This window comes from Notechis scutatus, chromosome 1, assembly GCF_049901735.1.
Source record: "Notechis scutatus isolate UNSWTSFEM ecotype Mainland chromosome 1, rNotScu1.2, whole genome shotgun sequence".
Taxonomy (NCBI): Eukaryota; Metazoa; Chordata; class Lepidosauria; order Squamata; family Elapidae; genus Notechis; species Notechis scutatus.
The window spans coordinates 332,968,012-332,990,110 of NC_142009.1; the positions used below are offsets into that span (position 1 = coordinate 332,968,012).

Consider the following 22,099-nt stretch of genomic DNA (forward strand, 5'->3'; position numbering starts at 1 on the left):
CCCTCTTTTCCTTCTCTCTTTTGTCCCCCCTTTTCCTTCTGCCCCCTCTTTCCCTCTGCCCCCTCACACCTGCCCCTTTTCCCCTCTTTTCCCTTCTCTCTTTTGTCCCCCTTTTCCTTCTGCCCCCTCTTTCCTTCTGCCCCCTCACACCTGCCCCCTTTCCCCTCTTTTCCCTTCTCTTTTGTCCCCCTTTCCTTCTGCCCCTCTTTCCTTCTGCCCCCTCACACCTGCCCCCTTTTCCCCTCTTTTCCCTTCTCTCTTTTGTCCCCCTTTTCCTTCTGCCCCCTCTTTCCTTCTGCCCCCTCACACCTGCCCCCTTTTCCCCTCTTTTCCTTCTCTCTTTTGTCCCCCTTTTCCTTCTGCCCCCTCTTTCCTTCTGCCCCCTCACACCTGCCCCCTTTCCCCTCTTTCCTTCTCTCTTTTGTCCCCCCTTTTCCTTCTGCCCCCTCTTTCCTTCTGCCCCCTCACACCTGCCCCTTTTCCCCTCTTTTCCCTTCTCTTTTGTCCCCCCTTTTCCTTCTGCCCCCTCTTTCCTTCTGCCCCCTCACACCTGCCCCCTTTCCCCTCTTTTCCCTTCTCTCTTTTGTCCCCCTTTTCCTTCTGCCCCCTCTTTCCTTCTGCCCCCCTCACACCTGCCCCCTTTTCCCCTCTTTTCCCTTCTCTCTTTTGTCCCCCCTTTTCCTTCTGCCCCCTCTTTCCTTCTGCCCCCTCACCCTGCCCCCTTTTCCCCTCTTTTCCTTCTCTTTTGTCCCCCCTTTTCCTTCTGCCCCCTCTTTCCCTCTGCCCCCTGCCCCTTTTCCCTCTTTCCCTCTTTTGCCCCCCTTTTCCCCCTCTTTCCCTTCCCTCTTTCCCTTCTCTCTTTTGTCCCCCCTTTTCCTTCTGCCCCCTCTTTCCTTCTGCCCCCTCACACCTGCCCCCTTTTTCCCTCTTTTCCCTTCTCTCTTTTGTCCCCCCTTTTCCTTCTGCCCCCTCTTTCCTTCTGCCCCTCTTTCACCCTGCCCCTTTTCCCCTCTTTTCCCTTCTCTCTTTTGTCCCCCTTTTCCTTCTGCCCCCTCTTTCCTTCTGCCCCCTCACACCTGCCCCCTTTTCCCCTCTTTTCCCTTCTCTCTTTTGTCCCCCTTTTCCTTCTGCCCCCTCTTTCCTTCTGCCCCCTCACACCCGCCCCCTTTCCCCCTCTTTTCCCTCTTTTGTCCCCCTTCTCTTCTGCCCCCTTTGTCCCCCTCACACCTGCCCCCTTTCCCCTTTTTTCCTTCTCTCTTTTGTCCCCCTCTTTCCTTCTGCCCCCTCTTTCCTTCTGCCCTCACACCCGCCCCCTTTCCCCCTCTTTTCCCTTCTCTCTTTTGTCCCCCCTTTTCCTTCTGCCCCCTCTTTCCTTCTGCCCCCTCACACCCGCCCCCTTTCCCCTCTTTTCCCCTTCTCTCTTTTGTCCCCCCTTTTCCTTCTGCCCCCTCTTTCCTTCTGCCCCCTCACACCTGCCCCCTTTCCCCTCTTTTCCCTTCTCTCTTTTGTCCCCCTTTTCCTTCTGTCCCCCTCTTTCCTTCTGCCCCTCACACCTGCCCCCTTTCCCCTCTTTTCCCTTCTCTTTTGTCCCCTTTTCCTTCTGCCCCCTCACACCTGCCCCCCTTTTCCCCTCTTTTCCTTCTCTTTGTCCCCTTTTCCTTCTGCCCCCTCTTTCCCTCTGCCCTCTCACACCTGTCCCCTTTTCCCTTCTGTCCCCCTTTCTGCTCTGTCCCCGCTCCCGTGCCTCTATCACTGCCCCTCTGTCCCCCAATGTCCACACTTTTTCCCTCTGCCCCCTTCCCCTGCCCTCGCTGCCCCAGCCCCCTTTTCCCCGTCTCCTTCTGTCCCTCCATTCCCCTTGTCTCCCCTTTCTTCCTCTGTCCCCCTTTTCCCTTTCCCTCCTGACCTTAAAGGGTTAACACCAATCTCTCCCCTCCCCCTTTCCCCCTTCATTTCCCCTCCCCTCCCCCTCGCAGCTTTCCCCCTTAACTCCTTTCTTCTCTCCTCTTCCCCTTTTCAAAGGGTTAAACCAATTTTCATCCCCGCCAAGCACTTCAAGGGTTAACCCGAAACAAAAAAAAAAAAAAAAAAGAAAAACAGAAAAGAAACGGTGGGGGGGCGAGCGAGCGCTTCCCTTTCCTCCCCCCATCCCCCCTGCCATTCTCGGCTACCTCGCGTTCTATCCAGATTGACACATTTTCTACGGGAAGCCGCGCCGGACCAATCAGGCGCGTCCTGGGGTTTTGTGGCTTTTTTTTCCCTTCCCTCCTTTCCCCCCACCCCCGCCTCGCCCCCACGTGGGCCGCGAGCGCCTTATTTATTTCTTCCTTGCCTTCCCTTTCTTCTCCTCCTCCCTCGCCCCCCCCCCTCTCTCTCTCGCTCGCTCGCTCGCTCTCCTTTCCCGGCGCTCTGATTGGCTGCGGCGCGTTCGGCTGTGGCGAAAGAGAAAGCGGCAGACCCCACGTGGAGCTGGCGGGCGTTCCATTGATCGCTTCTCCCCGCAAAGCAGCCGCGGGGGAGGGAGGGAGGGAGGAGGAGGGGAAGGAAAAGAGAGAGAGAGAGAGAGAGAGAGAGAGGGGAGAAAAAGCGAGGAAAGGAAGAAGGGGCGTTGAAAGGAGGGTTTTTCTCTCTCTCTCTCTCTCTCTTTTTCTCCCTCTTGCAAACCAACACGGCAGGGCAGCCCTGACCCGGAGCCACCCCGCCCACGCTCTCCTTTTTCTCCCCGCAAAAGGAGGAGGCGTGGGCGATCCCTGCGCCCCGGGGTGAGTGTTGTTGTTTTTTCTCGCGCGGTGGAGGTAGATCTCCCTTCCCCCCACACCCCGTCTCCTTCGGGTCCGTCTCTCCAAAGGGGAAAGTGAGTGGGTGGGTGGGTAGGTGGGTGCAAGCGCTTTTAATGGTGGGGATTTAGGAAAGGGAAGGAAGGGTGGATCGCTTTCCTGCTGGCGGATCTACTCTGCTCTCTCTACCTGCTGCTGTTGCTTTGGGGCCGGACTATTGTTAGGCTGGGAGAAATCTTGGGTTTTTTTGGGGGCGATTTTGTACCGGGGACTTTCTTGGTTTAAAAAAAAAAAAAGAAGAATGGGGGTGGGGGCTTTCTAAGCCGGAGAAGAGCGAGTTCCTTATTGGTGGGAAAAGAGGAGATTCCGATTGTTAATTGGGGTGATTGTTAATTGGTGTGTGTGTGTGTGTGTGTGTGTGTGTTGTTCCTGCCCGTATTCCTTTCTTAATACAAAGAGGCATGTGGGGGTTAAAATCGACCCCTCCTCCCCCTTGTTTGATCTCGTGCAGCTCCCCTTCCTCGCCAGATACTCACGAATTAAACTGTGATTAATGTTACTTTGCTCCTGGTTTTTTGCCTTCTGCCCCCCATCTCCAGTTAAAGCCGGGTTTCCCTGAGAAGCAGAGAAAGGGCTGGCAGCTCTTTTTTAAAGTCCTTGAAATCTCGCCCAGCGCCTATATTTTGATTTTAATTTTAATTCCCCCCGCCTTCCGGGGCACAAGGGACAGACTGCCTGGAACATGTGCAGAGTGCTTTTTCATGGCTCCTGAATGAAGAGAGCCAGTTCTTGCTTGCCACCCGTAGGGACTGAATGGGTGGGGGTGGGTGTTGGGGAAGGAGGGGGCAGGCAGTTTTTAAGGTCCTTTATTCAAGATCAGGAGAGAATGGAGAGGTTTTTTGTTTGATGCTGTATAACAGTTTGCAAAAACTTTGGAGAAAACAAGCTTGTTGTTAATCTAGCCACCAAAGACCCCAGTGGGTATATTAAATCTTTTTTAATAGGGGTCTACACAACGTGGTTAGATTGGAGGCTGGGGTGTATTCACACACAATACAGGTAGTTCTGGACTTCTGAACATAATTGATCCCCAAATTTCTATTGCTAAGTGAAACGTTGCTTAAGAGAATTCTGTGGCTTTTCTCGCCACCGTTGCTAAGCGAACCACTGCAGTTGTTAAGTTGGTAATACGGTGGTTAAGTGAATCTGGACTGCCCACATGGACTTTGCTTCTAAGAAGGTTGCAAAAGGAGTGGAATCCCGTGACCCCAGGACAGATAACAGATAATCAGAGTTGGAAGGGACCTTGTAGGTCATCTAGTCCAACCCCCCCACCCAAGAGGGAGACCCTACATCATTTCTGACAAATGAAAGTCCAATCTCTTCTTGAAAGCCACCAGTGATGAAGCTCTCACAACTTCCAAAGGCAACTTCTGTTCCATGGGTTGATTGTTCTCACTGTCAGAAAGTTTCTCCTTCTTTCTAGGTTAAATCTCTCCTTGTTCAGTTTCCATCCATTATTCCTTGTCTGGCCTTCGGGTGTTTGGAAAACAGCTCGACCCCTTCCTCTCTGTGGCAGCCCCCCAAATACTGGAAGACTGCTATCGTGTCTCCCCTGGTCCTTCTCTTCACTAGACTAGCCAAGCCCAGTTCCTGTAACCGTTCATCGTATGTTTTAGCCTCCAGTCCCCTCATCATCCTGGTTGCTCTTCTTTGTACTTTTTCTAGAGTCTCAACATCTTATTTATAATGTGGTGAAAAAAACTGGATGCAGTACTCTAGGTGTGGTCTTACTAAGGCTTTATAGAGTGGTATTAGTCCCTCCCTTGATCTTGATTGTATCCCTCTGTTAATGCAATTTAGGATTGCATTGGCTGTTTTAGCTGCTGCTGCACACTGCTGGCTCCTATTTAGCTGGTTGTCCACTAAGACTCCAAGATCCCTCTCACAGTTACTGCAACAGTCATGAATATGAGTTAGTGGGCCGGATTTTGGAGGCTTGTGACCATGGGGGGTGTTGCAGCAGTTGTAAGTGTGAAAAAACAGTCATCAGTTGCTTTTTTCAAGGCCGTCGTAACTTTGAACGGTTGCTAAAGGAACTGTTGTAAGTCGAGGACTGCCTGCACGTTTTGCCTGCTTAGAGAAATGAGCTTTTCTTAAGTCTGTTGGGAGAATGCATTGGTTCCGGGTTTGCCCGGCATCCAAAAAAAGATTAATCATCATTAAAGGTGGACTGTGGTGGGAATGCAGCTCACTATGCTTTTCAGACGTTTTATGAGTTGTGCAAACGATCGCTTCCTTTTCGGTCGTTGATGTCTTTTCTCTAAATTGGGGGAGAGTAAGAGGTACCTGCAGATATGAAGTTCCCATTTGTTGGAAGTCTTGGCCTGGGAGATGGAGATTCCAGATGCAGAGGCAGTCTATCTTCCACCCTTTTGCTTCTTTTCCCCAATCTGCCCAACGCGCCTCATTAGAGTCAAATTTTTAAGCTGTGGGCAAGGTTGCTGGTGCTGTTTGTTTTTTTTTATTAATTAAAAAAATCCCAATCTGGTTTTTTTCCAATCTCTATTTGGCATTCCATCTTCTTTAATTTCAAAACTCATTGAAATTGGAGTTTTTGCATGGGTTACAGCTAGTCCTCGACTTATAGCGGTTGGTTTAGTGACCGCTCAAAGGTACAACGGCACTGAAAAATGGTGACTTAGGACCAGGTTTCACACTTAACGACCGTTGTAACAACTCCATGGTCCTGTGATCCAAATTCGGACCGTTTGGCAGTTGACTCATATTTATGACGGTTATCGTGTCCCGGGTTCACCTGATCGATCCCCTTTCACATTCTTCTGTCAAGCAGAGTCAGTGGGGAAAGTCAGGTTCCCCATTGAGTGGGACTCCTCTAACAACGGCAGTGATTCACTTAAAGGCGGCAAGAAAAGGCGTAAAATGGAGCCAAACTCACTGAACTGTCTCACTCATCAACAGAAATTTTGGGGGCTCGATTGCGGTCGTACGTGGAGGGCTGCCTGTCTGTTTTATCCACAGGTGAGGTCTCGCTTTAGACTGCAGCGAAGTTCCCGTTTCAATGGTGGTCGTAGGTCGAATACTATCTACAACTTCACCGGTCAATAAATCGGTGAAAATAATTTAGTTTAAAACTGATTTATTGTAGGGTTTGGTGTGGTTTTTTGCTGGCAATCCTGGCTTGAGGGACCTTGGACACACACACACACACACACGCACACAGAGCCTTCCTTCCCTTGGGGCTGATTAGATGCGCCAGGAAGGCCATTTTCGGTTGTTTTGTACATCCTTCCTGATAAAAGCTGGCTAGGATACAAGGAATTGGGGAAGGGGTGTGTGTTTGTGTGTGTGTGTGCAGTCAGGAAAGGCTGCAGCTGGGAGATTTTTATATCCTTACCTGCGAAGCAGGCAATAACTTGGGAGGGGGGGGGAGAACGTTAAAAGTTAATCGAGGGGCGCATGTAAGAACAGCTGGAAAGAGGGAATGGTGTGTGACGTAAAATAAAAAAATAAAATAAGAGAGAAAGGAGCCACGTGGGGTGGGTGGTGTTGGTGGGAGGTCTTTTTTTCTTTTCTTCCTGACCCTGGAAGAAAACAAAAGGGAGGGGGCTGAGTTGTGGCTACTTTCCTCCCCCAGTCACACATGTGTTAAAAAGGAAATTTATGCTTCCTGAAGTCTGCCGCCTTGGGAATTGGAAGCAGGAGGGGAGGAGGAAACGCCCTTGACATGCCCAGAGGCGGCCTTGTTCACCGTGTAATTTCCTTCTTGAGCAGACAGCAAATATCCTTCCTTGAAGGGCCTTCGAGGGGTCAAGATGGCTTTGCAGCATCTCTCAAAGCGAGGATGATTTTTGGATTTTTATGGGGGGGTGTTGGCAAAAAAAACCTCCAGTCGGAGTGGCTTTCCAGCAGTCTTTGGAGGTAGTCCTCGACTTATGACCACAGTTGGGACCAGAAATCATGTTGCTAAGCAAGGCGGTGGTTTAAATGAGTCATGCTTGATTTTATATCCTGTGAGGTGCTTTTTTGTTTTTTTTGCCTTGGTTGTTAAGCAAATCGGTGCGGTTGTTAAATGAATTGGACAGTCGTTAAGCGAACCCGGCTTCCCCTTCCCTTGACTTTGCTTGTGGGAAGGTCTCAAGTGCCGATCACGTGAACACAGGATGCTGCATGGTCGTAAGTGCAAGGACTGGCCATAAACCATATTATTCAGTCCCGTTTAGTTACTGAACGGATGGTTGTAAGTCGAGGACTACCTGTGATTGTTCTAGGCCTCAGTGGACACAATTTAGGTTACTGAAGGCCAGGGCTTGTAATATTTTGGGGTCTGTGGATCTTATTTTCTTTTGGTTGTTTTATTGCTTTTTTTAAAAAAAATAGAACATGTTTTAGCGATTTAAAGTGCATTTTCCCCCCACCGTGGCTTTCTTATTGCTATCCTAAATCAGGATTTAAGCCATGATTGCAAAGAAGAGAATGCAATGGATAAACCAGAGTCAAATGGAACTTGGTTAGAAGTGTAGAAGGGCTTGCTATAAACCGTGATGGACCCCTACTTTGAAAAGGAGAAGAGAAATGAATGGCAGGTTTTCTGAGGTGCTAGTCCTCATGAATCTCTTGTTATCCTCACAAACGAAAGGATGACCCTGATCACCAGTACATGACTTGTGGGTTCCTTTTATTTCTTATTTATTTATTCGCCGCCTGTCTTGCTTTGAGGCAACTATGTGGTGTAAAATAAATTAGGTGTAAAAAAAAAAAAAAAGGTGCCGATAGGCAACCCTGTTCAGTCCGATAACGGCGCATTTTATGACTGCTGGAATAACTTAGTGCGTGGCTCATTTTGAAAACCTGGTCAGCCATTTCTAGACTGCTAAGGCTTTTTTGCTTATAGGTTTGTACTTAAAATGTGTTAAAATTCAGTGTTTCTCAACCTTGGCAAGTTTTAAAGACATGTGGACTTCAACTGACAGAATTCCCTCAGCCAGCATGGTGGCTGGGGGAATTCTGGGAGTTGTAGTTCACCCATCTTAACATGGCTGAGAGGCTCATAATTTCTGACTTGGGACCAGGATAAGATAACTGATGTTTCCAATTTAACCATGTAACCGTCTTGTTCTGCCTAGGTTACCCCAGAACGTGGTTTCCCCAAAACCAGACAAGTAGTGACCTTCCTAAAATCACAAACCTATGGTTGATTTACAAGGATGTTCTCCCAAAATCGGCCCCCGGTAAGTTATCTCTGGTTTTTTTTTTTAAATTTCCCTTCTACCTCCAATCTTTAGGTTTCCAACTCCCATCAAAAAAAAAAAAAAAAAACTTTCCTTTAAGTCGATTTAATTCTTATCCAAATGTCAGTGTTTCAGTGATGGGCGTGTTTCAGATTCTTGGGATCATTTTTTGAAATTGTTTATTTAATTCATGTCCCTCCTTTATTACTTTTTTTTCTTATAAATAACTCCAGCCAGCAAATATCTCTAATATTCTTTCCTCCTCCTGTTTTCCTCAGAGCGATAACAGGTGGGACAGGCTGAGACAGAGGGACTGGCCCAAAATCATCCAGCTGGCTTTCAGGGCTAAGGTGGGACTAGAACTCACATCTCCTGGTGATTTCAGAGCTAAAGTGGGACTAGAACTCACATCTGCTGATTTCAGGGTTAAAGTGGGACTAGAACTCACATCTGGTGATTTCAGAGTAAAGTGGGACTAGAACTCACATCGCCTGGTGATTTCAGGGCTAAAGTGGGACTAGAACTCACATCTGGTGATTTCAGGGCTAAAGTGGGACTAGAATTCACATCTGCTGATTTCAGGGTTAAAGTGGGACTAGAACTCACATCTGGTGATTTCAGAGCTGAAGTAGGACTAGAACTCACATCTGGTGATTTCAGGGCTAAGGTGGGACTAGAACTCACATCTCCTGGTGATTTCAGGGCTAAAGTGGGACTAGAACTCACATTTCCTGGTATTGACTCAAAGTCATCCAACCCTCATTTGTGCCTAAGGCGGGATTAGAATTCACATCTCCTGGTGATTGGCCCAGAGTCATCCCACTGATTTTTGATGGCTAAGGGTGTGGTTTTAATGGGTGTGGGGAAGGGAAGGAGATCAAAATTTAACTGATGACTTTATTTAGACAGGAAAAATAAGCCTTTCGTGAAGACTTGGCCTTCTGAAATACAGGTAGTCCTTGACTTACAACAGTTCATTTAGTGACCGTTCAAAGTCACAACGGCCCTGAACAAAGTGACTTTATGGCCGTTTTTCACATCTACGACTATTGGCAGCATCCCCATGGTCACATGGTCAAAATTCCGGGTGCTTGGCAACTGACGCATACTTACGACGGTTGTGGTGTCCCTGGGTCATGTGATCCCATTTTGCAACCATCTGACGAGTCTGGGGAAGCCAGATTTGCTTCACAACCCTGTTACTACAGTAATTTAACAACGGTAGTGATTCAACTTAACACACTGTGGCAAGAAAGGTCATAAAATGGGGCAAATTTCACCTAACAAATGTTTCACTTAGCAACATGAATGTTGGGCTCAGTTGTAGTTGTAAGTCGAGGACTACCTGCAGTTTGCTTTGATTGATTGATGATTGATTGATTATGTGAATTGAATTAGGGTTGACCCAGAGCGACCACATAGACCAGGGGTCCCCAAACATGGCAACTTTAAGACTTGTGGACTTCAACTCCCAGAATTCCTCAACCAAGTATAGCTGGCTGAGGAATTCTGGGAATTGAAGTCCACAAGTCTTAAAGTTGCCAAGTTTGGAGGCCTCTGACATAGACAGATAAACTTCATGAAGATCTGTGCCCAAATCTGGTCCTAAACTGGGGCAGAATTCACTTAGCAACAGCAGACTTATATACTGCTTCACAGTGCTTTTACAGCCCTTTCTAAGCGGTTTACATAGTCAGCCTCTTACCCCCAACAATTTGGACAAAAAAGTCCTCATTTTACCCACCTCAGAAGGATGGAAGGCTGAATCAACCTTGGAACTTTTAACAAATGTTTAGTTACCGTGTTTCTCCAACAATACGGCCTCCACCAATAGGAAGACCCAGCATGTTTTCTAGGCATAAAATCAATTGAGCCCTCCCCCAAATTTAGGCCTAGTTTAAAACATGCAAAATAGGGGAAGGGTGGGGGGACTTGCCATTTGGAGTGCCGTTGGAGCTACCACCGCCATTTGGAGTGCCCTTGGAGCTGCTGCCGCCGTTTGGAGCTGCCTCTGCCGTTTGGAGCTGCTGCCGCCGTTTGGAGCCGCCGCCCGCTTGAAGCTGCCGCTTCTGCGTTTGGAGCACTACCGCTGTTTGGAGCACCACCGCCACTCCAAACACGGCGGCAGCTCCAAACACGGAAGCAGCAGCTCCAAACGTGACGGCACTCCAAACGCGCCGGCGGCTCCAAACGGCAGAGGCAGCTCCAAGTATAGCTGGCTGAGGAGCCACCACCGCCATTTGGAGCTGCCGCCGCTGTTTGGAGTACCATTGGAGCTGCCTCTGCCGTTTGGAGCTGCCTCTGCCGTTTGGAGCTGCCGCTTCGCGTTTGGAGCACTACCGCTGTTTGGAGCACCACCGCCACTCCAAACACGGCGGCAGCTCCAAACGCGGAAGTGGCAGCTCCAAACGACGGCGGCAGCTCCAAACGGCGGCGGTGGCTCCACTTCCGTGTTTGGAGCTGCCTCTGCCGTTGGAGCCGCCGGCGCGTTTGGAGTGCCGCCGTCACGTTGGAGCTGCTGCTTCCGTGTTTGAGCTGCCGCCGTGTTTGGAGTGGCGGTGGTGCTCCAAACAGCGATAGTGCTCCAAACGCGGAAGCGGCAGCTTCAAACGGCGGCGGTGGCTCCAAACGGCGGCAGCAGCTCCAAACGGCAGAGGCAGCTCCAAACGGCAGAGGCAGCTCCAATGGTACTCCAAACAGCGGCGGCAGCTCCAAATGGCGGCGGTGGCTCCGCTTCCGTGTTTGGAGCTGCCTCTGCCGTTGGAGCCGCCGCCGCCGTTGAGTGCCGCCGTCACGTTTGGAGCTGCCGCTTCCGTGTTTGGAGTGGCGGTGGTGCTTCAAACAGCGGTAGTGCTCCAAACGCGAAGCGGCAGCTTCAAGCGGCGGCGGCTCCAAACGGCAGAGGCAGCTCCAAACGGCGGCAGCAGCTCCAATGGCACTCCAAACGGCAGTGGAATGGGCAGAAGGGAAAGCAACAGAGGCAGGTGCCAAAGGTCTTGGGTCTGCAGCAAAGGTGTTTGGTGGGAGTAGGGAGCTCTCTGCGTTCGCCATGATCGCCCCTTAGGAGCAGCTGGTGGCGAGGCTGCCCGCGGGGCTCTAGATGAGGATGAAAGGGGGAAATTAAGTTACCCCGAAAAGACGGCCTAGCCGTTTTTGGGCTCAAAAATAAGGCCCGGCCTTATTATGTGAGAAACACGGTAGTAATAGAAGTTTTGGGCCCAACTGTGGGTATAAGTTGAGGACTACCTCTATTATATACCTTGTTGAGTAAACATTTCTAGTAGCAAACTCCAATGCTTGGAAATTCTTTTCTGGGACTTGTTAGAAAAAGACCAAAATGGCAATTGTTTAACTGGCCGGGATGAACTCAGTACATTTGGTGGCGCTTGGTGTGTGGGAAATCACCTCTAAGCTGATTGGAACTTCAAAATTAAAAATACCTTTTGCATCGAATTTGAATGCTGCAGAATGGCCTAAGACACCGAGAGCAGCAGGGGTCTCCAACCTTGGCAACTTTAAGATTTGTGGACTTCAACTCCCAGAATTCCTGAGCTAACATGACTGGAGGAGGAATTCTGGGAGTTGAAGTCCACAAGTCTTTCTGTGTTTGTAAAAGTTTTCCTCCAAGCAACTCTTTCATCCAGGAGTGTCAAACCGCGGCAATTTTTTTTTAAGTCTTGTGAATTTCAACTCCCAGAATTCTCCATCATTGTTACGTGAATCCAGGTCATTAAGCGAACCCATTGTTTGCAACAGGCCAATTCGCAGAAGAATTGCATATGATACTCATTTAAAGATCATAAAGGTTCCCCTCGCACATCCGTGCTAGTCCTTTCCGGCTCTAGCGGGCGGTGCTCATCTCTGTTACAAAGCCAAAGAGGCAGCGCTGTCCAAAAGCATCTCCGTGGTCATGTGGCGGCATGGCTAAACGCCAAAGCCGCACGGAACGCTGTTCCCTTCCCACCAAAGTGGTCCCTATTTTCCTACTTGCATTTTTACATAGTTTCGAACTGCCAGGTTGGCAGAAGCTGGGACAAGGAACGGGAGCTCACTCCGTGACACGGCGCTAGGGATTCGAACCGCCGAACTGCCGACCTTTCTGATTGACAAGCTCAGCGTCTTAGCCATTGAGCCGCCATGTCCCTTAACAGTCATCATACAACCAGACAAATTGTTGAGCTTTCATTGCAGTGGTCGTTAAGCGAATCACCATAGGGAAAGAGGGAGGGGGAAGTGGGGAGGCAGGCCTCTTTCCAAAGGGAACAACACCATGGGAGGGGAACGAGGGCCGGCGCATGATGCTTGTTCTGTCATGGGTTTTGCCCTCTTATCTCCCTCCCAGGCTCACCTACAGACACCGCCTGTGGCCACCGCAGCTGTTGCCGCCGCGGCTGCCGCCAGTGTCGTATCAACTGCCCCCCAGTCTTTGAAACTGACCTACCCCGAGATACTGGACCGGATCAAAGAGGAATTCCAGTTTTTGCAGAACCAGTACCACAGGTAAAAAAGGACGTTCATTTTCCCAGGGGGATGTCGAGCTGGGTGGACGGCGTGGCTTCTTCCTATAATCCTGGTGAACGTTTGCGTGTGTTTGTGTGTTTGTGTGTGTGTGTACATACCAAAGCCAGCTTTTCAAATCCTGATTTAATCCTCGCGGCTGCCGTGAAGTGTTTGGATGATTTTTGCCTCTCTGGGTAAGGGAGCCTTTTGCAACCCGAAGAGCCTGTAGCCTTCCTTGATGCAGGTAGTCCTCGACTTAACGACCACAATTGGGCCCCCAAATTTCGGTTGCTAAAAAGCAAGACGGTTGCTAAGAGGATTTGGCCCGTTTTATGACCTTCCTTGCCACAATTGTTGAGTGCGTTGCTGCAGTTGTTAAGTTAGTCATTTAAGTTGCCCTGTTTCCCCCAAAATATGACCTACTCTGAAAGTAAGTCCTAGCTTGTTTTTTACACGTGAGCCCAATATAAGCCCCACCCCCCAAAATAAGCCCTAATTAAGATCCTGCCCACTCCAGAGTGCACAAGTAAAAATTAAGCTAGGGTAGGGATTGCGGGATGGGTGCAGCCACCCTACTAGTTACTTTTGGACAGTTGTAGCTAGGCCTGGCACACCCGACGCCTGCCTGGCTGGCCCGTTTCTTCTGCAGCTGGCAAGGCTGGCAAGGCTTTCCTGAAGGCCTCCGGAGCTGATAACAAAGGTGTGGATCGATCCGGAGCTCTGTTATCTGCTACAGAGGCCTTCAGGAAAACCTTGCTGGCTTCTCAGAAGAAGTTCCTGAAGGCCTCTGACAGCGAAAAGGAGGCCGAGGGCGACGCCCGCAAGTGATGTTAGTTCCCCCGAAAATAAGACCTGGTGCCTTTTTGGTGGCAAAAAAGTATAAGACAAGGTCTTATTTTGGGGGGAACATGGGTAGGAACTAAATTAAGTTAGTAACTTAACAATTGGTTGTTAATTGAAATCCGGCTTCCCCATTTTTTTTGGGCTTGTCAGGAAGTCTCAAAAAGGGATGCTGCAGCTGTCATAAATACGAGTCAGTTGCCAAGCATCTGAATTTTGATCCCGTGACCGTGGGGATGCTGCAACGGTCGTAAGAGTGAAAAATGGTCCCGAGCCACTTTTTTTCAGGGTCGTCACAACTTTGAACGGTCATTAAATGAACTGTTTGCAAGTCAAGGGCTACCTATACACCTCAGGCCAGGGGTCTCCAACCTTTGGCAAACTTTAAAACTTGTGGACGTCTGGGAAGTTGCCAAGGTTGGAGACCCCTGCTTGACAGAGTCAGCCTGTTGTCCCCCAACAATCTGGGTCCTCGCTTTACCCCCCCTCGGAAGGACGGAAGGCTGAGTCAACCTTGAGCCTGGCGAGATTTGAACTGTCCAGTTGCAGGCAGCCGGCAGGCCACAGAAGTAGTCTTGCAGTACTGCACTCTAACCACTGCGCCACCGAGGCTCACAAAGCAGAAAAGTTGGAAGAGGCCCTTCTGGATGATTTGAGTGGCAGCTCTCTCTTTGAACCAGTGAAGGCCCAAATCAAATCAAAATCCCTGGGAAGACCTCTGTTGACCTTACTTATGTGGCTTTGCGGACCGGGGTGGGGGTGGGAGGAAATGGGGATGGTTTCATGCATGCGGCGTGCGTGCGCAGCTCCATTTGCGTAAAGGCCGGGCATGCGTGCAAATGGAGCCTTGAACGAACCTGCTGCTCGTTCAAAGGGAGCTGCAAGCGTGCTCAACGACCACTTCCACAGCCCAGTTCCAAAGGGCCCACGGCCCGGTAGTGGGCCACAGCCTGGGAAGGGAGGGGGGGGGATAGGGATCCCTGATTTAATTCATTGATTTATTAATTGTATATGCCATCCATCTCGCCACTGGAGCAACTCTGGGCCGCTTACAAGAGAGGTTGAAATGATAAATACCAAACCAATTAGGCTGAATAAGAATGACATTGAGAGTTTAGCCGTAGGGCCTTGATTCCAGAGGTGGGTATTCAGCAGGTTCTGACCAGTTCCGGAGAACCGGTAGCGGAAATTTTGAGTAGTCTGGAGAACCGGAAAATCCCACCTCTGACTGGCCCCGCCAACCCCATCTCTTCTCTGCCTCCCATTGAGTCCCAGCTGATCGGCTGGGTCTTCTTTGGTTGCCCTGCAGAGGAGAACGGAGCTGGAAAGCAGGTTAGTGGGGTGAGGAGGGAAGGGGGGATTTTACATTATCCTTCCCCTGCCATGCCCACCAAGCCACGCCACGCCCATCAAGCCAAGCCCACAGAACCGGTATTAAAAAAATTTCAATTCCCACCACTGGCCATGCCTTTTTGTTTTTAAGCTGTTCAAGTTTCTAGGACTCATGACTGCACATGGTGCGTGAGGTCGCTGGACAGCGCGAGGAGGGTGGCAAAAATGGGACCAGGGGGAGGGCTTGCAGCGGTGGTGCAATCTTGCTGGCGAACTCTACCGACTGCCAGCCGTTCGATTCTCACCAGGGTCAAGGTTGTCTCAGCCTTCCCTCCTTCCGGGGGTCGGTCAAATGGAGGACCCAGATTGTTGGTGGAACCATAGGCTGACTCTGTAAACTGCTTAGGGCTATAAAAAAAAAAGCCCCGTGAAAGTGGTGTGTAAGTCTGTAAGCGCCATCGCTATTGCAGATTTTGGGGAAAGCAGACCACTTTTGCTGAAGCTGTGAATAGATTATGCAAACTAGACAGGGGGCTAGAATACATTATGCAAATTGCAGGTCTGTATTTGCATGATTTATACAGGGAACCCGCATCGAAGGTTTCCTTCCCTGGGAAAAAGATATCTTTGATCGGCACGGTCATTTTGGGGTTTTCTAAAAAGGAAAAGGCAACTTAGCAGGAATGGGGTGCATGGTTAGGCTGGGGTTGTATGAACTGGGCCTTCTAGCAGAGTGTCAACCCTGAAGCTGACCTGGCCGAAGCCACCTTGGAGATTCAGTGTTGTCGCACTGGAGCTGAGGGATAGGGAGGTGGGAGTTAGAGATAGCTGCGGTTTTTGTAGCCATAACAAAATACTTTCCCTTGGGAACCACACCTGGCATTCTCACACACTTGGCCAGAGGAAGGAGGAGTGATGTCCCCAGGCAACCAGGCAACGCCGTGATTGGACCGATGGTTTGGGGTTGAGGGAAAACTTTTACTTTTAATTAGGTGAAACCCGCAGGATTCAGGTTTTAGGCAGATCTGTGCCAATAGTTTTTGTGGAAATAGTGGAAGTTTTTAAGAGGAGATTGGATAACCATTTGTCTGAAGTGGTGTAGGGTTTCCTGCCTAAGCAGGGGGTTGGACTAGAAGACCTCCAAGGTCCCTTCCAACACCTATTCTATATTCTATATTCTATATTCTATATTCTATTCTATTCTATTCTATTCTATTCTATTCTATTCTATTCTATTCTATTCTATTCCTATTCCTATTCCTATTCCTATTCCTATTCTGTTCTTATTCTATTCTTATTCATTTCTATTCTATTCTATTCTATTTTTTATTCTGTTCTATTATTTTTTATTCTATTATTTTCTATTTTATTCTATTTTCTGTTCCATATTCTATTCCATTCCATTCTATTCCATTCGCTTTTCTATTCCATTTTTTATTCTGTTCTATTATTTTCTTTTCTATTTTCTATTCCATATTCTATTCCATTCCGTTCCATTTTCTATTTCCTATTCTATTTGCTATTCCATTCTATTTGTTTGTTCTGTTCTATTATTTTCTATTCTATTTGCTATTTCTTATTCCATTCCATTCCATTCTTCGGATATAGCCAATAAAGCTATTCTTTGAGGAATCCACTTGCCTCGGATGTTTTGTTTGCTATGGGTCTATTGCTTGACACAGGGCCCCCCCAAAAACCAGGCTGTGGCATGCCAAAAAAACTAGGCCACGCAAACAAGCCAAGTTCCCATCCGAGGGATGCAGGTAGCCCACGAAACCACGTTTTTCTGCGGGAAAACCCCCTCTCCACAGAACCGGTCCCTGTTGCCCCAAAGGTTGGGGGGTGGAGTCTCTCTCTGGCCCAGAGGGTCATCCGGACGCCTCTGCTTCTTCGGAGGAGGTCGAAGCTGATGCAAAACAGTAGGTCTTCCTTTTGTCTTCACAGCTTGAAGCTCGAGTGCGAGAAACTGGCCACGGAGAAGACAGAAATTCAGCGGCATTATGTCATGGTGAGCGGCTTTTATGGTGCCTGATTGAATGCGAGGCTGAGCTTTCCGGGAAAGGGGATGATTGGAGCCCTCACTCTTGCCTCTTCGTTGGCCTGTAGTCAAGGATGATGGGAACTGTAGTGGAAAGCAATCACCTGGGTAGGGAGTGGGCAGGTTTCACTCTCTGCTCTGGGGTATACTTTCCTTTTTTGGGGGGCGGGTACAAGGGCTACATTTTTCCAGCCGAAGAAATCGTCCTCTACTTACAACCACAATTGAGCCCCAGATTTCTGTGGCTAAGGAAGACAATTTCTTATGTGAGTTTTTCCCCATTTTATGACCTTACTGGTGCACACAGGCGCTAAGGGAATCTCTGCAGTTTTTTAAGTTAAGAACACGGTTGTTAAGTGACTCTGGCTTCCTGTTGGCTTGTCGGAAGGTCTCCAAAGGGGAAATCACATGACCTTTGGGACACTGCAACAGTCATAAGTACGAGTCAGTTGACAAGCATCCGAATGTAAATCATGTTACCGTGGGGGGTGCTGCAATGCCATAAGTGGTGGGGGGGGGGGAAGGGGGATGTGGGAGGGGGTAGGAGGAAGGGAAAATGCCATTGCAGTATATCTGCCTGGATTCCAGTAGAATAGAGTAGAGTAGAGTAGAATAGAGTAGAGTAGAGTAGAGTAGAGTAGAGTAGAATAGAATTGCAGAATAGAATACAGTATAGAATAGAATAGAATAGAATAGAATAGAATAGAATAGAATAGGATGGGATGGGATAAAGAATAGAATAGAACAGAATAGAATAGAATAGACTAATAGAATGAAATGGGATAGAGAATGAGAAGAATAGAATAGAATAGAATAGAATAGAATAGAATAGAATAGAATAGAAAATAGAATAGAATAGAAAATAGAATAGAAAATAGAATAGAAAAGTTAAGAAGTTTCTCCTTAATTCCAGGTTGCTTAAAACTTAGGAAGTTTCTCCTTAATTTAACAACTTAATTTAACAATTTAACAACTTTTCTTGTTTTCCTTAAAACTTAGGAAGTTTCTCCTTAATTCCAGGTTGCTTCTCTGATAGAATAGAATAGAATAGAACAGAACAGAAAACAGAACAGAACAGAGCAGAACAGAATAGAATAGAACAGAACAGAACAGAACAGAACAGAATAGAATAGAATAGAAAAACAGAGTTGGAAGGGACCTTGGAGGTCTTCTAGTCTAACCCCTAGGGCTGTGGTGGCAAACCTATGGTATGTGTGCCAGAGGCCCTCTGTGGGCATGCACGCCGTTGCCAGCTAATTTCCGGTGCACACATGCGTGCCAGCCAGCTGATATTTGCGGGTGCCGAAGTGCCGGCAAACGACATGAAAAACGTCCAAAAAACAGACCATTTTTCAGACCGTTTTAGGGCCTATTTGGCCTGAAAAACTGCCCAAAGGTGTCCTGAAAACAGTCCAAAAACCAGCCCGAATAATGCCCCCCAAACAGTCCATATTTTGGGCTGCTTTCAGGCCAAAAATGGCCCCAAAACACCCCCAAAACAGGCAGGCGCACTCCAGCCAGTTGGTTTCCTGCACTCTGGCATGCACTTGCGTTCCTATTTGGGCGCTCAGTGCCGAAAAGGTTCGCCATCACCGCCCTAGGGTGCCAAATTGGCCTCTTGTCTTTTCAAAATCCTTTTTAGAAATTCCACAGCTAACCTTGGCTTGCTTTTTGTCTTCCAGTATTATGAAATGTCCTACGGGTTGAACATCGAAATGCACAAACAGGTAAGCAAACACGCGTGTCGGAGACCGGCGTCGGGAACCTATTTCACTGCTAGTCCTTGACTTAACAACCACAATTGGAACCATAAATTTCGAATTGATGTCGTGTTTTGAGTTTACCACCTTTTTGGCCACAGCTGCTAACGGAATCCGTGCCGTTGTTAAAGGAATCATGCAGTCGTTAAGTGAAGCCAGCTCCCCCCCCCAATTGACTTTATTTTGTCAGAACCTGCCCGGAAGGGTGCAAACCCAACATCCTAAAAATCGTCAATACAGGGAGAGTCCTCGACTTACAACAGTTCATTTAGTGACCAAAGTTGCAACAGCCCTGAAAAAAGTGACTCATGACCATTTATCACGCCTATGACCATTGCAGCACCCCTATAGCCATGTGATTTACATTGGGATCCTTAACAACTGACTCACATTTAGGACAGCTGCAGTGTCCCAGAGTTACGTGATTCCCCTTTTTGCGACCTTCTGACAAGCAAAGTCAAGGGGGAAGCCAGATTCACTTAACGACCAGGTTACTAACTTACATGCCGAGAGCCCCAATTTTGATCACGTGGCCTCCCGGGATGCTGCGACGGGTCGTAAGGGCGAGGACCTGTGTCGTAAATCCCTTTTTCAGAGCCCTTATAACTTCAGACAGTCGTTAAATGAACGGTTGTAAGTTGAGGACTGCCTCTATTCGTCCACTCATAATATATTTCTATGGTCTTTTTAGAATTGCCAACAGAAAGGGAGGGGGGGGGGGAGAAAGGGGTTCGAAAGAGCAATGCGGCAGCTTGGAAATAAAAAGTGCATTCCATAAATAGTTTTTCAAAGATAGTAACTAGGTGACTGAAGTTTCTGCCGGACAAAATTCTAACTGGAGAGCATGACTGATGACTCTGGGCTATGGAGGTGTCCCATTGGAGAATATATGAATTATGATACACTCAGGGTGTGGGGGGAAAACTAGGGTCAAAGATGACAATGAATGATGTGTCTCAGAGTTGGCTACACCCAGGCAGTGCTGGACATGTTAACTCCCAATAAATCCTTTTTGAGTTTCGGAAGCTTGGCTCGAGACTCACGATTTAATTGGGGGTAACTGCTGGAATCCTGACGCTATTCTTTTGTTATTTTATTTTCAAGATTGGGGGTGTTTTAATTCCGAACCGAGAGCCTCCGAGAACTGACCCGATGGGAATTTTCATCCTGATCTGTTTTTCTCCCCTTTTTTTCCTCTATTTGCTGCAGTTTAACCTTTAAAGGTTTGCATTGGGGGCTTCATGCTGGCTTAGCAGCTCGGTTTAGATTAATCCTCTCGCCAGTCCGTCAAAAATCATCTCCCCCGAAATATGACAGTTTCCAAAGAGCAGAGAAAGGGCATTTAGCCCCCCCCACTCGACCACCACCACTCCTGTTTGTGATAAGGAAGAGGTTTTTGACTGCATTTGCCTTCCAAATCTGAACCAGCCTCTGGTATTGGGTGCCAGTTGCCCCCCTGCAGGGGTGAGGAGGGGGGCTTTGAACTGCTCCAGCCTCTCTTGCAGGCTTCTCTCTTCCCCCATCTCCCCTTCCCTTCCCAGCTTGGAATCTGCCCAGCCAGATGATCCCCAGAATAACAGAGTTGGAAGGGACCCTGGAGGTCTTCTAGTCCAACCCCCTGCTCAAGCAGGAGACCCTGTATCATTTCAAGCAAGTCTTCGTCCCGCCTCTTCTTAAAAGGCTCCAGTGATGGAGCAGCCACGACTTCTGGAGGCAAGTTGTTTCACGGATAAGCTCTTCTCACTGTCAGGACATATCTCCTAGGTTGCTTTTCTCTTAGGCTAGACTAGAGTAGAATGTAGAATAGATCTGGAAGGGACCTTGGAGGTCTTCTAGTCCAACCCCCCTGCCCAAGCAGGAGACCCTACACCACTTCTGACAGATGGCAGTCCAATCTCTTCTTGAAAGCCTCCAGGGATGAAGCTCCCACAACTTCCGAGGGCAACTTCTGTTCCATTTGGTTGATTGTTCTCAACTGTCAGAAAGTTTCTCCTTATTTCTAGGTTGAGTCTCTCCTTGTTCAGTTTCCATCTGTTATTCCTTCTCTGGCCTTCATGTGCTTTGGAAAATAGCTTGACCCTCTTCCTCCTCTCTGTGGCAGCCCTTCAAATATTGGAAGGCTTCTATCCTGTCACTCCTAGTTTCTTCTTTTCATTAAACTAGACCATTGATGGCGAACCTTTTTGTTGTGGTGTGCCGAAAGCGTGCGCATGCCAGCACCCACAATGCAATGCGCCCTCCCCTCCCCCGTGCATGCGTGTGCAACATCCCAGCCCCACCCCCTTCCCAGCACTGTGCATTTGTGTGCCTCCCAGCCAATTTTTGGCCCGTTTGAGGCCGTTTTCACCCTCTCGAGGGAAGCCTCTGCAGTCTCGGGAGGCCGAAAAATGGGCCCCTTTCATCACTTTCAGTATTTCCGGAAGGCCCGTTTTGGCCTCCTGACACTGCAGACAGGCATGATATTTTTCCGATTAAAATCGAATTCGATTTTTTTCGGAATCGCCTGGCGAGCGGCAGCGCGCGCGCGGTCGGTGCGAGGAGGTGGAGCGCGCTGCTGGGCGGTCAGTGCGAGCGGCGGTCGGTGCGAGCGGCGGTCGGGCGGTCGGTGCGAGGGGCGGGCGAGCGGGCGGAGCGCGCGCGGTCGGTGCAAGGGGCGGGCGGAGCGCGCGGCGGTCGGTGCGAGGGGCGGGCGGGAGCGCGGCGGGCGGGCGGGCGATTTCTTTGGCCGGCCCCGATTTTTTTCTGAGGGGAATATCATGCCTGTGCAGAGGCTTCCCTCGAGCCCCCGGGAGGGTGAAAACGGCCTCAAATGGGCCGAAAATCAGCTGGGAGGCACGCCCGTGAGCAGTGCAGGTCAGTTTGGCTGGGGCTCGCGCAGGGGTGGGATTCAAATTTTTTAACAATCGGTTCTGTGGGTGTGGCTTAGGTGGTGGGCGTGGCTTGGTGGTCATGTGACTGGGGGGGTGGCTTGGTGGTCATGTGATTGGCTGGGCGTGGCCAACTCAACATCACTCACAACGAGGCACGCATCTCCTCGCTTGGCCTCTCATGACTGTGGGGTTGCTGCAACAGTCGTAAGTGTGAAAAATGGTCATAAGTCACTTTCTCCAGTGCCATTGTAACTTTGAATGGTCACTCCACACAAGCAAAGTACCAGCAAAGGAGGGGGAAAAAAACTCCAGAGAAGTTCCAGAGACAGGAAGTCTAGTCCTGCCAAGAATGTAAAAAGGGTGAACGGAGAGGCAGTTTCTGTAAGCAACACCAGAATGTTTCCTTCCTGCCTTCCTTACAGGATTAGGCCAGTAATTTCTTCTAACAACCAGTTCTCCGAACTGCTTAGAATGTTAACAACCGGTTCTAGCGAATAGGTGCGAACTGGTAGAATCCCACCCTGGGCTCACATGCCCGCACAAATGGCTTGTGCCTGCACAAGTGCCATAGGTTCGCCATCACGGAACTAGACCTACCCAGTTCCTGCAACCGTTCTTCCTATGTTTTGGTCTCCAGTCCCCTAATCATCTCTGTTGCTCTTCTCTTCAGTCTTTCCAGAGTCTCAACATCTTTTTTTTTTGTAACGGGGCGACCAAAACTGGATTCCAA

General features: G+C 49.0%; 1 protein-coding gene across 3 annotated transcripts in view; it reads left to right on the forward strand.

Moving 5' to 3' along the window:
- Window positions 1-2,580: 2,580 nt before the first annotated feature.
- Window positions 2,581-22,099, forward strand: part of LOC113429586 (transducin-like enhancer protein 1) — a 69,097-nt gene continuing 49,578 nt past the window's right edge. For 2 of the 3 annotated variants that reach the window (XM_087952745.1, XM_087952746.1), the window contains exons 1-4: window positions 7,925-8,029; window positions 12,372-12,529; window positions 16,646-16,709; window positions 18,422-18,466. In XM_087952745.1, coding sequence (XP_087808871.1) covers window positions 8,006-8,029; window positions 12,372-12,529; window positions 16,646-16,709; window positions 18,422-18,466 — 291 coding nt within the window. In that variant the 5' untranslated portion in view covers window positions 7,925-8,005. Of the gene's footprint in view, window positions 2,769-7,924; window positions 8,030-8,307; window positions 8,380-12,371; window positions 12,530-16,645; window positions 16,710-18,421; window positions 18,467-22,099 lie in introns of those variants that run through there. The other variant, XM_087952744.1, reaches the window with a different exon arrangement.